Source organism: Triturus cristatus, chromosome 8 (assembly GCF_964204655.1).
Source record: "Triturus cristatus chromosome 8, aTriCri1.1, whole genome shotgun sequence".
NCBI lineage: Eukaryota > Metazoa > Chordata > Amphibia > Caudata > Salamandridae > Triturus > Triturus cristatus.
In genome coordinates, this window is record NC_140591.1 from 205,034,129 (window position 1) to 205,049,411 (window position 15,283).

General features: G+C 45.7%; 1 protein-coding gene across 7 annotated transcripts in view; it reads right to left on the reverse strand.

Annotated features, from left to right (window-relative positions):
* SON (SON DNA and RNA binding protein) overlaps window positions 1-15,283 on the reverse strand; it is a 722,851-nt gene that overhangs the window by 278,120 nt on the left and 429,448 nt on the right. Inside the window, exon 7 of one of the 7 annotated variants that reach the window (XM_085621366.1) lies at window positions 10,535-10,647. The exons of the other annotated variants lie outside the window; for them this stretch is intronic. Coding sequence (XP_085477492.1) covers window positions 10,558-10,647 — 90 coding nt within the window. The 3' untranslated portion in view covers window positions 10,535-10,557. The remainder of the gene's footprint in view (window positions 1-10,534; window positions 10,648-15,283) is intronic. 7 annotated transcript variants of the gene reach the window in all.

Here is a 15,283-nt window from a genome sequence, read left to right on the forward strand (position 1 = left end):
CCTCCAATTCATGAAGACATTAGGTTGGATAAGTGGATGCCTTCTGAAGGACATGTAGTTTTATGTAACAAATGGTCTTTTTCACAGATAAGATTTTGAAAAACAAAATCTATACGCCAAAGTTGAAAAACTAGACAGCAGATGTTTCAAATCTAGTTTGACATTAAAAACCCTAAGTTGAAAATGATGATGAACATTGTGGGAAACAGGTTTCTAACTAAAAAATATTTAAGAAACAGACATTAACATATATGAAATATTACCATGGTTTTTGTGCAACTAAACAAAAATGATTTTGCATTTAGTTGAGGCACACACTTTTTCAAACATGCAGTATTAAGAACGCACTCCAGTACACCTTAGAAACAATGTAACTTTTGCTGAGGAATTCCTCATCATGGCAACAGAAGTTGGCAATTACTGTTGCTCATTCAGTTAGACAACCTGCCCTAGTCAACCTAACTTTTGTTTTCGATTGAAGTCTGAAATTTCACAATGGCAAATGCTGTTGAAGCCACACAAAACAGTCAACCAGATGTAGGTCACACAGGAGAAACTTTGGTACCTGCGTCAATGAATAGCGAAGAACCTATCCAAGTAGTGGTGCCTGGTCAGTCTGGACCTTCTGAATCCAGGGTAAGGCAGTACTACTGAGAAGTGCAGCTCAGAAACATGCAGAAGGAGTAACTAGTAAAGAAATGTGGTGATATCCTTAAAGGTGGTAAACTTTGTTGTTACAACTTCGGTGCCACCACAATAAGGCATCATAGAACACTCCGCTAACAGAATTCCTTGTGATTTACATCTACAGTTGACTGCTGGTTGCAGAAAACAATATCAAGGACCAGGAGTAGCTGAGTCATCTTAGTTCCAGCATATACTGGATGATAACCAAACTGCTGAAGTCTTGAGGTCAGTTTCAAATACTCCAGTAACAATTCTCAGAGGTGGATCTGATTGGGAGTACAAAGTTGGTGCAGGAGTTATTGACACTTGTGTTCTCTGCTTTGAGGCTGCTGTAGCAAGTACATATGGTGGACAAAGCAGTGAGGAACGATGTTCCATCACTCAAGCATATTGCGCAGAAACAGTAGTAAGGCCTTCTCTTTAATGTTTTTCACTATTTTCTGCACTATGATGTCCTGTGAGCATTTTTTTATATCCCACTTTCTAAGGAGCTTTTTTGAGCTGCCAAATGACGTTGTCATCATAAGAATACGTTTTCTTATATGTCTAATGTCAGCTATCATCACTAGATTTGTCTAACCAATGCAGACAGCTAAATAAAACCTACTTAAAAACACAACACATGCAAATGAAAGGGTAGGCCTTAGAAGAGCCTTTGGTTTAAAATTGAGCTTTTAGTTGAGGTGATTAAATATAATGCCTCACAGAAACTTGCAGACTATGCAGACACAACATTACCACTCTTGACGCACAGACCTATCAATGGGCGAGGGGCACCTCCCCAACACCGGAGTCCGCAGACGAGACTATCAGCTTCACCAACCCAGTCCCTTTTCTTTTCCTCTTCTTTCTTTCTCTTACTGTATCCCCGCGCAAACACCCCACCCCCACTTCCCAGCACTATACTGACACACTACTGCCAATGGGACCGGAAAGTAGCCCTCCCTCTCTCCCTGATCTTCACCACACTTTTGATACCCACCCATATGCTTCCTATACCACCCGGCCTTGGACACTACCTAGCCATGGGTACCGTTCTTTCCCCACCTTGGAGACTTCTACCCATGATCCTCAACTCCCTGCAACCCCTCCTGCAAACCAAGGCCACTATCAGCTCCACTAGATAAGCCCCTTTCCATTGGAAAATTCAAAATAATGCACCAGACGTTTATTGGCTTATGATCAAGAACATTAGGAAACAGGAAAAACAGATTTATGAAAGCAAATAAGACATGGATATTAAAAGAGGCTTAACTACCGTGGACAGATATGCTAAAGAACTATTCTTTCACAAAACACTGTAAACCACATATTCACAAGTACATTCCTTTATTTAAAAAAAAAAAAAAAAGTATTGTCCCCAAAAAGTAGAATTTAACAGTAGGTTGACTGATTTGTTAATAGTGAAACCAGAAGAAAGTTAATGTCAAGGTCCATATTCTTAATGAAGAGGGGCAGGGGAGAATCCTGGAGGACTTTCAGGGTTAATGTTAAGATTGTCCACAAACAAATTATCTGGAGTTTGCTTTAATGTTAAGTATACGGTGTCTATTGACATCTCGACCCCCTTTTACTAGAAGTTCATCAAATGACTTTCGATTTCAGAAATAAATTATACATAAATACAACTATATAAAATAAGTGTGAACATGAATTTCAAAGAAGAAATTGGGCTCAATCCTGAACACAGTTATGGCTAAACGGTATGGTGGCAATAAAGTAGAAGGACAAGGGTTTGATGTTTTAATTGAATTATTTTTTTCAATTCAATAAGCTTTATTCAAACATTATGCAATGATCATAAAAGCAAACCCTACTACAACCGCACATTAAGAAGTAACGCATTAAAAAAATCAAGATCAAATACGTCTCAGATTACTTAAAAACATATTACGAAATTCATTATACAATTGCATGCATCCCCAAATAAGTAAAAACATTAAATACATCACGCTAACACTGTTAAAAAACACACATTTCATTCCTAACACGTAAAGAATTTTTGTGAAACAAACAAAATTTAGCACAGATCACAGAAGTGCTTTGCTCCTGCAAAAACGCTTGGTAAAACATGAAAAGAAAAAACCTCAAAAGTATATTAAGTGAAGGTGGTTTGGAGGGGAACTTTCGTCACACAGACAGAGCAATTGAGGCACAATAAAACTGGCCAAAGGGGAAGCATAACTGCCATTTTATAATCCTAAAGCGGACTCTGATAAGAAGGCATCTTTCCCAAAAGTGTGGAATAATGTCAAGAAATGGCTCTAATCGTGTAGCAGTTTGAATCATAATGTAATCCTTATACTGAGTTTTCACTAACTCTATCCAGTCTAAGGCCATAAAAGATTTCTTTCACCCATAGACTTTAGTCTTTGGGCAGACCTGCAGGTTTGAAAAATATAGAACAAGGTGTTCCCTGGCACAGAAGAAGCAATCTTCAATGATTTCTCTATTGAGCACAGCCAGAGAGTTACTTCAGGCAGAATGCCAGAACATCAAGGGGGAAAGATTTATGAGAACATCAGCATACAGAATCCCCTATTCCTCATGCAAACGTAAGAGGGGCAGCTAGACAGGAGGCCAAATAGTCTTCTTTAGGCTCTATTCTCTTCGGCCTGGAACCTCTGGACTTTTAAATTTCTAATAAGTAGGACCCATATATGAAAACAAGAATAAACTTCCCCCTGTAAACCTCCAAAAAGGGGGCAATCAGCTTCTTACCGATATTAGAGGCTAAATTGGCCAGACACCCTACACTACGCACAAAACGTATACTAGCCATGGTGACACAAGGGGACCAGGATCCTAACGAGTCAAAGGTGATCTCCAAATAGGAAAATACAAAAACTCTAAAAATGGGGTTCTCACCAATATATAGTTGCCTCATTTTAACCCCCTACAAGCCATTACATAAATTTTACCAACATTAACCTCCAACTTCAAATTGGTAACAAAGTCAATATAACTCGCTACTATAGTTTGGAACCCAGAAATGTCATTGACAGCGGGACTCCATTGTGTGCACAGGTTAGAGCTGGAATAGGAATCCGTTTGTTTTTTCATAACTGGGGAATCCACTGAACTAGCCATCCAACACTCCTCCAGCCCAGAAACATACAATAGAAACAAGCACACAGCCTTTGTGCACCCCCATCCCAATGCACTGGTGCACTCCTCATTTTCCCCGTATCTAACAACAGACGAAAGAAAGGCAGATGAAACAGACAAATAGCCCTCAACCGTCACCACAGCACAACCCTACAGGGCCAAAGAAAGAAAAACTAAGAATTTCAGACAAATGAGCCTTCAATGGATCAATTGAACTCTCTCCACACCACTTAAAAAAAAAAGCTGGCCCATCTACAGGAATAGACAGATTAGGTGGTGTGTATTCTGGCCGATAAAATAACATCCACCATATCCGGTGGGGGAGAGAAAGAACTCAGGTTGCCCCACTCAATCTTCAGGCATGAAGGGGCAGGCTCTGGAGGTGGGGGTGTAGAACCTGCCCCTCCGATTGCGAGAGGAGGTCTACCCTGAGAAGAAGATGTAGCAGAGGTTGCGATGAGAGGTTAAGGTCTGTGTACCACACCCTTCTTGGACAATCCGGGGCAATCAATATGACTTGGGCTCGGTCTTGGTGAATCATCCTCAGAACATGAGTAATCAAGGGTATGGGAGGAAACACGCAGAGGAGTTGCAAACCCAAATTCAACTGAAATGCGTCCCCAACGCTCCATGCATTGGATACTGGAGACTACAGAACGGCGGGCAGTGCACGTTCTTGTGAGAGGCAAACAGGTCCAACCAAGGAAACCCCCACATTCTGAAGATGTGATGGACCACCTCCGGATGAAGCCACCACTCCTGATTGGCCGAGAATTGCCGACTGAGACTGTCTGCACGTACATTCAATAGAGTAGCAGAGCCTCTCTGCAGAGAAGATACGACCCTACTCCTCTCTGTTTATTTCTGTACCACATCGCTGTAGTGTTGTCCGTCAGGACCAGAACCGGCTGACCGCGAAGGGAGGGAAGAAAAGTCTTGGGAGCCAAACGTATAGCTTGCAATTCCAGAAGATTGATGTCAAGCACTCTCTCCTCCGGACACCAAAGACCCTATATCTCCAGATCCCACAGATGAGCACCACACCCTAAAGTGGAGGCATCTGTAATCACTGTGGCCACCATATGAGGAGGCTGAAAGGGCTTCCCTTGAGACAGGTTGCATGATACACTCCACCATAACAGATCCGCTGAAGTCTGTCTGAAGATTCTGATCATCTCCGTGAGATCTCAGTTGTGTTGAAACCACTGCCTGTGGAGGCACCACTGGAGTGCCCTCATGTGCCAGCGTGCATGGTTGACCAACTGAATGGTGGAATCGAACAGACCGAGCAGGCGTAAGATCTTCAGGACTGGAACAGCCGCTCCATCTTGAAACATCGAGATCATATTCTGGATATCTAAAATTCTCTGAGGAGGCAGGAAAGCCCAATCCACAGTAGTATCCAGTACTGCCTCTATGAACAGGTTGCGCTGAGAGGGCACCAGGTGGAATTTGGGTACATTTATCGAAAAACCGAAGTAGAACAACAGCTGAGCTGTTATCTGCAGATGATGCAGCACCATCTCTGGCGACTTCGCTTAGAGCAGTTAGTTGTCCAGATAGGTGAATACAGGAATTCCTGACCTTCTGAGATGAGCTGCAACCACTGCCATCATCTCTGTGAAGACCCGAGGTGCAGAAGTAAGGCTGAATGGGAGGACCGCAAACTGGTAGTGTTGAGACCCTACCATAAAATGGAGAAACTTCTGATGAGACTTCAGGATGGGAATGTGAAAATACGCATCCTACAAATCCATATAGTCTTACTGCTGCAGCACCAAAAGAACCTGAGCTAGGGTCAACATCTTGAACTTCTCCTATTTTGGGTGAAGATTCAAGATCCTGAGGTCCAGGATTGGCATCAACAGACCATCTTGTTTGGGAATCGCAAAATACCGAGAGTAGTATCCCCGACCCCTTTCCTGCTCCAGAACCACCTCTATTGCACCTTTCTGTAACAATGACAGGACCTGTTGCTGCAGCAACAGATGGTCCTACAAACACCAGACCTGGTGAGGGGGAAAAGGAGGGGAAAACCTCTCAAAAGGAAGGGTGTACTAATTTTCTACAGCAATTGAAACCCAAAGATCTGATGTAACAAACTTCCAATTTTGTAGAGAATCGGACACCCGGCCTCCTACGGGTACAACATGATCCAGGATGGGGAATCTGGAGCTGCTTCCTTGCAGATACAATGGGAGGGACAGGGAAGGAGGAGGAAGAGACCTGTTGGCGAGTGGCCCCTCGCACACTACCTCTTCTCTTCCCTCAGTACCAATTACACAGAGTTCTGCTGCTGCTGTTGCGGACGGCATTGAAAAGGAGCAGCCTTCCCGAATCCTCAACATTTTCTGTAGCCAAAACTACTAGGCCGGGACTGCTGCCCTAAAGATCTAGCAGTAGCCCTGCTATCCTTAAAATGTTGCAGAGCTGAATCTGCCTTTGCCCCAAAAAGCCTGGAGCCATCAAGGGGAAGATCCAGCAGAGTGGCTTGAACGTCCGGTGAAAAACCAGATCCTCTAAACCAGGTATTTCTCCTAGTCGCCACCAAAGAGCCCATCACTCAAGCGACTGAGTCTGCTGTATCTCGACCTGACTGGATCATCTGACAGGCAGCTGCTTGGATATCAGTCAACACCTCCATAAAGTTACCTCGAACATCCTCAGGCAGTTTAGGAGCTACCTCCTTGGCAGTGTCCATCAAGGAATGAATATACCTTCCTAACAGGCAAGTAGTGTTAGTAGACTTCAATGCCATGCTAGCTGAAGAGTACACCTTCTTAGCCGACTGTTCTAGCTTTTTAGAATCTCTATCCCCGGGGTTGAAGGGAAGGAACCTGCCGACTGTTTGGAAGAACATGAAGCTTGAACCACCAAGCTTTGTGGTGAAGGATGTGAGGTTAAAAAAGGCTGGATCTCCAGGTGCAGCCTTGTAATGGCTCGCTACCGGTCTGGAGACTGCTGGCGCAGACATTGGCTTCTGCCGCACCTCCAAAATTTGCTCTATGACTGAAGAAGTGAATGCAAAACCTCTGTGAGAATGTTAGACCTGACCTCAGCAGTGGTTAACTGCAGACCCAAAAGGTCAGCTACCTTCCTAATCACCGTGTGATATGGAGCCACATCTTGAGAAGGTAGAGCCTTGGGCGAAGAGAGCTCCCACTCCGGATAAGTGTCCGATCCACTGGCTTCCTGAAGACCTTTGTAGTCATCCTCCCTCTTCTGCCTGCTCCTGAAAGTCCTCCTCTTCCAGCAGTCTCTGTGCCTCCCTCTTGGATCAGATCTTTGGGACCGGCGGCACCAGGTGCAGCACCGGTAACCTCGGAGCTGGCATCGAAGGAAGTCCCTCAGTAGCTACCAGCGGCACCGAACAAAGTCGGGAAGGTGCTGGCCCACAGCCTGACAGTGCCATTGACATCTGCTGGATCGGCGTCGAGAACCTCAGCGTCTGAATCTGCACCTGGACCCGGAAAAGGTGGGTATGGATCCGGGGCCGCCTGGTCTGGCTCAGTCAGAGGCTGTGAGGCGGGTTTCGACCGTTGCACTGGAGACACCAAAGCCAGAAAAGGCGAAGCCAGAGAAACAGGACACGCCTCCCTGGGAGCCGGTGAACATCCCGGCACCGGAGAATGTACCGGAGTCACCAGCAGAGAAGGAGAAAGCGAGATGTCATCTTTTCTGCGACACCACTGGACTGAAGAAGCCAGCCTAGATGACTTAGAAGAACGACGCCTGGACCCATGACGCTACTTCTTGTGTTTTTTTGGATGACCTAGAGGTGTGCTGGGTCGGCGACTTCGACTTTGTTCTCTTATGGGCTCTCTTTTCCTTCTTTGCTCAGGCCATAAATAACTTCGCCTCCCTCTCATTAAGAGCCTTCGGATTCATCCTTCTAAAAGACTAACATCCGTCAACGTCATGATCCGATGACATACACCAAGGGAAATCTTCGTAGGGGGTCTGTGATGGACATATGACCCCCACATTCCCTACAAGGTTTGAACCCTGACTTTTTCTGTGTAGCCATCGCACTGCTACAACCACAGATACTGTAACAAAGTACATCCTACCAATAAATGTAGAGTCCCAGAAAAAACCGTTACGCTTCGATGTCACGGAAACAAGCATTGGAAATGCAATAGGTCTCGCCTTTGATTAAGTTTAAGCCATGTGCTTTGCTAATGGTATTGTATAGCAAAGCAAATGGCTATAACGTAATAATCGGCGAGACTTATTGCATTTTTAACCACTTCTTCGAACGCTGTACAATCTGAGACTACATCCCGTTCCTCCATACCTCACTGAACTGCTGGGTTGTGTTTCAGATCTCTCTTCCATTTATACACGCTTCTAGCCCCCAGTTCTCATTTGTAAACATACTTGCATTTATTTGTAAAATCACAAGTCCAGCAGCAGGTCCTTACATGATACTATATACAGCTATTAGCGTCCTTTGGAGGGTAGGCTGAAGCTTCGTAAGTCCTACAAAAACAAATTCCCAAGATCCTGCTGAGGCCAATAATCCATATGCACCTTTACCCCACTCCTTTACCTTATTTGCTATGCTGGAGAATCAAGTACAAAAGAAAGATCCTACAGGCCAGTTAGTAACTTTCTACCACATACACCACTGAAACAGACAGAAAGGAAGACGTCTACCGGCTTAGAATACTTCTCTCCCTCTAGCTAAAGGGTTTGAGACAATAGTACTGCTTATGTTAGATTCGACCAGGTGGTGGCAAAAAAAAACACCTTGGCTGGCAACCGGCACAGACTTTTGCAATTACAAGCTGCAAAATGTATTTTGTTAATGGATGCAAATGCGGCTTCAATTTCTTGCAGAGCAAAAAAACGGCCTGCAGCAACAGTGCCCGACAAAAAGTAAATAACATATTGTATGCCCTACAACTGTAGACCAACACAAATGGTTGACAGTTCCTTTGTAAAGCACTTCAGCATTAAGCAAAGTCCCAATTTAGGACGACAGGAAGAAAACACTATCAATGTAGACAAAACATACATTTTGATAATCACCTCCCAAAAAAGCTATTGCATCTACACAGGAAAGGAACCACACATTACATGAGTAAGTGGCCCAGGTACATTGGCTAAACAGTCAACTCATAAAGACAAAACATTTGTCTTGGCTAATGACAGCACTCGAAATGTCTTCACTTCAGAGCTTTTAAAGTAGCCGCCTTTGAAAAATGCAGGAAAAATATTTTTTTTTAGTCACGAAATTTAAGACTTCGCAGGGATGACTTCAGAGGCTGTGTGGATGTTCTAACAGTCCCAAGCACCTGGTGCACAACAATCCCCATTAGCACCTTTGTAGCAGCATCAACATGATATTCACAAGGTAGAACGACGAGCCAGACGGTGGGGTAATTAGCCCACCAGGCCGCGATGCTTTGATAAGAAGTGATCAAGAGCAGAGCTCTAATGCACTGCATAAAATCATAGATATGTGCATCCAGGTATCCTGATTGAATAGCGCAAGACTTATATTCTGTGGGTTTAATAAGACATGAAACTATCAGAGGCGACATTGAGTGAGGTTACCGCCTTAAACACACAAAATGTATGCAGCCCAAACCCCTCTACAGAAAACCCTCACGTTGTGGAGTGCGTGAAGCTTGCTTGATCTTGCAGAACTCTTAAGTTTGCCAGACCCATTCCTCTAAAGGCTACAAGACCAAGAAATCAACTAAAGAAACGGGTTTGGTAGTCCTGTTTTATAATGGGGCTACAAGACCCAGAAGGCAAAAGTAAAACATGGGCTGGAAAACCTACGCACGTAGACTAAGTAGAATTGGGAACTCCTATTTTAATGTTATTTAAGCTTTTTATTGTGGTACTTGTAGCCCCGCCTGTACCGTGGAAAAAAGAAACTAAGAGTGTACAGCAAAACAACAGGAATGGGCTTGAAATTAAACATTTTGGAAGCATTAAACAGGGGGGATTAAGCATGCAGGAGGCATTGTGCGGATTAATGCCCAGGAATCCCAACTAGGCGCTCCCAATCCGGAAGCGGGTTTCACAGCCCACAGGAAAGTACGGGTGCACATTGTCGCAGTATCCCGCATACTTAGGGTCTGCCCCTCCAAGCAGCCACGAGTACACTTAGGCTTTCAACTTTCTTTTTTGGGGGAGAGATGACAAATGCTGATGTAGGACTGCAAAGCATCTAAGCAGCTGTGGCCAGGAAAGGGATGGTTGTGAGCTCAAAACAACAAACTATACCAGAAGTTATGGAGCCGCTGCAATCGCGCACACATGCTGCAATCAGAGATACCCACGGAGCATGCACAACACCAGAGGGTAAACTTGTCTTCTGCTTACCTTGCTTCCTGACGGGCATGTTTGCAAATCCCACAGGTCCGCTGCAACACTTTACACAATCCCACACACCAGGGAAGCTCCAAAAACAGTTGCCTAGGGGCCTAATAGAGGAGGCCTGCTGTTAATTTAAGCATGTTTCCCGATGCATGCAGCGCTAAGGACACGGGGGGGGGGGGTTTGTATTATGTTTGTGCGCGGGATATACTTTGTTGGCTTTCTGTTCTCACTCCAAGGGCAGGACGGTAGAGTCAAGCCTTCAACGGTAACCGAGACCTAAAAAAAAAACTATCCTGGGGCAAAGTGTGGTAACGTGCTGTGCTCTATCGCTAGGTGTCTGCGCACGCGTGGGTGAGTGTGAGAGGTTGGCATTAAAGTGCTGCGGGAGAAGACGGCTCACCTGGCAGTGCGTAGACAGTCCTTTTACGCTTTGCTCCCTCTCTGCAGGCTCCGTTCACTATCACGAGCTCCGGGTTTAGAGCGAGTGCGCGTTCTTCTGTGAGCCCCATGACCCTGCAGTGAGAGAGACTCACTTTTCACAAAAGTTATTCACAAGCGCACTCGAGATGTCGGCAGGCCGATGTGGGTCTGGTTGCATTAACTTTATTATACAAATAGTACAATATTTATAGTCCATGTGTCGGGATGCATTGATGGCATAAGGCAGATATTACAGTATTTCGAGTCTGCCTGCATTTCAAACTTTTGGAATTGTTCCCCAATGTGTGGGTTGGTCTACACCAACCATGATGCCCATAGTGTAGTGTTTACATTATTCTGGTATGTAATAACTGAAGCCGAAGTAATCGTAAATGTCAAGATTGATATCACCTGACTGGACACACTTTCTTCATGTTAATGCGGTCAAATACTTATATGTAACAACTGTACTAACAAATGGCAATAAAAAAAGTTAAAAAAAAAAAATACATTATTATGGTATGTATGTCTGTAAAAGTAAAAAAAATAATAGACTAAAAGGTTACAAAAAAAGTGGTCGAAGTAGCTCTCCGAATCCCCACTGTTAAGGCAGAAAGGAACAACTGGATAGGTCCTATACAAACAACACACGTCCCTTTCCACGTAGACAATGTTGATGCGGAGCCGCCTAATGATTAGGTGCCACTCAACGCTACCTACCAGTGCGCAGAAATAGTACTGATTTTCTGGATCCAGTCTAACACCTAGGGAATCATCTACGGTGAGGACTGTGCGGTTAGAAGTCGCAAGCAGAAAATGTAATAACGTGAGCAAGAGCAAAGACAGAGGGAAAGGGGAAAATGGAAGCAAACAAGAGGATGCGAGGAGGTGGCATAAAATATGAGGGCAAGAGATTGAGCCAGTTTGTGGCTAATTTCTTGGGACTTTGTATTTACCTGCCTTTCCCCGTGGTCGTCCTGTGTGCTGTTGCCCTCTCTCCCTCCCGCCGCCGCACCGCCAAAACACCGTGGCCGCCGTGCGGAGGGGACTTCACTACCCAGACTCCTCAGCGTCGGAGGGCGGAACCAGGCGACCCTGCTCACGTGCCTGGAGGCGCTTTAAATCGCAGCACACCTCCGGTGGAGTGGGCGCCAAAGCCAGTTTGTGGCTAATTTCTTGGGACTTTGTATTTACCTGCCTTTCCCCGTGGTCGTCCTGTGTGCTGTTGCCCTCTCTCCCTCCCGCCGCCAAAACACCGCGGCCGCCGTGTGGAGGGGACTTCACTACCCAGACTCCTCAGCGTCGGAGGGCGGAACCAGGCGACGCTATTCACGCGCCTGGAGGCGCTTTAAATCGCAGCACACCTCCGGTGGAGTGGGCGCCAAAGCCAGTTTGTGGCTAATTTCTTGGGACTTTGTATTTACCTGCCTTTCCCCGTGGTCGTCCTGTGTGCTGTTGCCCTCTCTCCCTCCCGCCGCCGCACCGCCAAAACACCGCGCCCGCCGTGCGGAGGGGACTTCACTACCCAGACTCCTCAGCATCGGAGGGCGGAACCAGGCGACGCTGCTCACGCGCCTGGAGGCGCTTTAAATTGCAGCACACCTCCCGCGTCGCGGGACAGCGCCGGGCTAAGCCCGGGCAAAGGGCGGGCCCTCTGTGGCCCTCAGAGGCCCGAGGAGACTGGGCTGGGCCAGTGACCCTGGACCATTGTCAGACGAAAGACTAAGGAATTGTAAGCCCATCATATTAACCATTGATGTGATCTTTTACTGTTCTTCTTTCTGGGGACCCCTTGATATTGTTTGAAAATATTTCTTGTCAGTCATAACCTGTGGCATCATCCGTATGCTTTGACATTGCTTTAGTTGATACTTAGTATCTCATCACCTTTAGCTAGGATAGTTCCTGGTTTGGATATGTTTGAAAACAGCCCATATAAAATGACCACACGGGAAACTAGAAGTAAGGCCGCGGTTGGGGGGGGTAAAGTTGACAGGAACACTCGATGACTTCATAGTACGTACTAACTCCCTGATAGATCAGGGGATAGTACTAATGGAGAGAAGGGTATCCCAGGACCTACCATTTGCCAAGAGGTCATCGTTGGGCAACATAGCTGTGGCACGTAGCCCTGAAAATGCTTTATCTGAATCCGCCCCCTTGCAGACACATGCGGAGGTACATAATATCGCTGATACTAAGCCGGCCCTCCAAAATCCGATCCCCTTTGGTCCTCAACCATTATATCCCATGGAAAAAACCACGACTGGGGTATACTTAGACACTCAGGTCGAGTCTTTATTTATTTATTTATTTATTTAGAAAGTTTTATAGAGCGCGAACAAGATCCTTGCGGATATCAGAGCGCTTTACATAACAGCAGCCTATAAGAGGAACAAAAAACAGAGATAAGCAAGTGAACAAACATATAAAAACCATGATGAGGGCAAATATAGTGGTATAGAGGGATTACAACATGGTGCTGTCACATAAGACAGGAACTAGCAAACTCAGTTCTGAAGGGAAAGAGCTCAAGTAAATTTTGCCATGAGAAGCGCTTTGACTTCTTTTTTGAAAGCGGCGGAGGAGGCATTCCGTCTGGTTTCGGGGGGAAGAGTGTTCCAAATTTTGGGCGCCATCCCAGAGAAGGATCGATTATATGTTTTCTTTTTGTTGAACCTTTGAGGTTTCAGTAAAAGGTTTTCGGCACTCCTGGAAGTCCGTAGACCACCAGAGATTGTCAGTTTCTGCGCGAGGTAGCTGGGAGAGTTGTGATGTAAGGCTTTATGAGTCATGCACGCCACTTTTAGGTGGATTCTAGCTTCAAATGGAAGCCAATTCAAGGATTTTAAGTCAGGGGTAATGTGTGCAGTTCTTTTCGAGCCAGTGATGAGTCTTGCCGCAGCGTTGATAGACGCTCTTAAGGGCGCTATTGCGGCTTTTGGTAGCCCACCCAGGGAGACGCTTCCGTAATCCACACAAGGGAGAACTAGGGCTTGTACTGCCAACTTGAGGTCCTCGATTGGCAGGAAGGGTTTCAGCTTCCTTAGGGTACTTATCTGGAAATTAGCTCTCTTTGTGGCGTTACTGATGTGTTTTTGCATCATGAGATTGTTGTCGAGAGTGATCCCCAAGGATTTTGCAGAATCCACGATAGTTGGTTGTACGTTGAACGCGGAGAGTTGTTTGATCAGGTCATGCATTAGAGGGATCTTGGCCGGGGGTGCTATGAGGAGGAATTCTGTTCTTAATGCGTTGAGTTTGAGGTGATTTTCTGATAACCAAGACTGGGTGATCATGAGTGTGGAGTTGAGCAAATTAATGTCCTCTATGGAGTTGATCTTGAGGTATAGTTGTGTGTCGTCTGCATACATATGAAATTGAACATTGGATGTTTGCAGGATTTCAGTGAGCGGTTCCATGAACAGGTTGAATAAGGACGGTGAGAGTGCGGACCCTTGCGGCACCCCAAGAGATACAGGGGAGGCATTGGAGAGCGCGTTGTTAACCTTGAATTTTTGTGAACGGTTATTCAGGAAGGATGTAAACCATTTTAGCACTGTGCCAGACAGACCCATCCTATGCTCCAGGAGATCTAATAGTTTCTGGTGTTTGACCGTATCAAAGGCTGATGAGAGGTCTAGTAAGATGAGTAAGCACGAACCATTCTGGTCAAGGATTTGTAGCGCATCATCAAGAATGTGTGTCATGGCCGATTCAGTGCTGTGACCCGCTCTGAAGCCTTATTGGTGTTTATTTAGTAGGTTGAAGTGATCCATGTGATTGGTCAGTTGCCCGTTTACACATTTTTCCAGCAATTTGGCCAAAGTGGGGATATTGGAAATGGGACGGTAGTTGTTGAGGTCAGAGGGGTCCGCATTGAGTTTCTTTAGGATAGGTGAGACTTGGCCTACTTTGAGGGAGTCCGGGATGCAGCCTTGTTGGAGTGAGCTGTTAATGATTTTGGTCCAGAGTGGAAGGAGCCACGGTGAAAGGGCTTTGACTGCATTAGCCGGGAGGGGGTCAGTGAAATGATTGGCCGGTTTCAGGTTGTTGAGGATCTTGCCTAGGTCGTCTTCAGTGTACGTCTCAAAGGAAAACCATGCTGCCTTGTTTTTGGGGCAGGCCTTAGGGGGGGAAAGGCATGGGATGGGTGTAAATAACGGGGTGATAACCGTATGAGGAGCAGTGTGTGGTGGGCTGTCATTAAGGAGGTCCTTTATGAGGTTGTCGGTCTTCAGATTGAAGAAGGTGGAGAATTCTTGACAGTTAGGTTGTGGGCGATCTAGGTCTCGGGCCTGTTGGGGAGCTTCCTTGGATTGATTTTTGACAAGTTCGAAGAGCTTTTTTAGCCGGTTTTTAGCTTGGTCAAGTTGGTGTCTGAAGAAGTCAGCTTTAGTGCGTTTAATTTTTTTGTAGTATGCATTTCTCTTTTTCCTAAGAAGTTTGAGGTGGAGAGCCGATGGGACTGCTCTCCAGTTGCGTTCTGAGGATCTGAGGGCTCTTCGATCTTCATTAAGTAGAGCGTTGTACCAGGGCTTGGAATCTTTAATGGGAGCTCTCTTAAGTTGCAGTGGGGCGGCCTCATTTATTATCGAGGTCATGGCGTCGAGATTGTGATTCGTGAGAACATGGACGTCAGAGGTGTTTACAGGGGGCTGGAGCAGGTTATAGCTGGAGGCGGGTAGTGAGTTGGGGTTGATTTTTTTCCAGTCTCGTTTCCAGATCT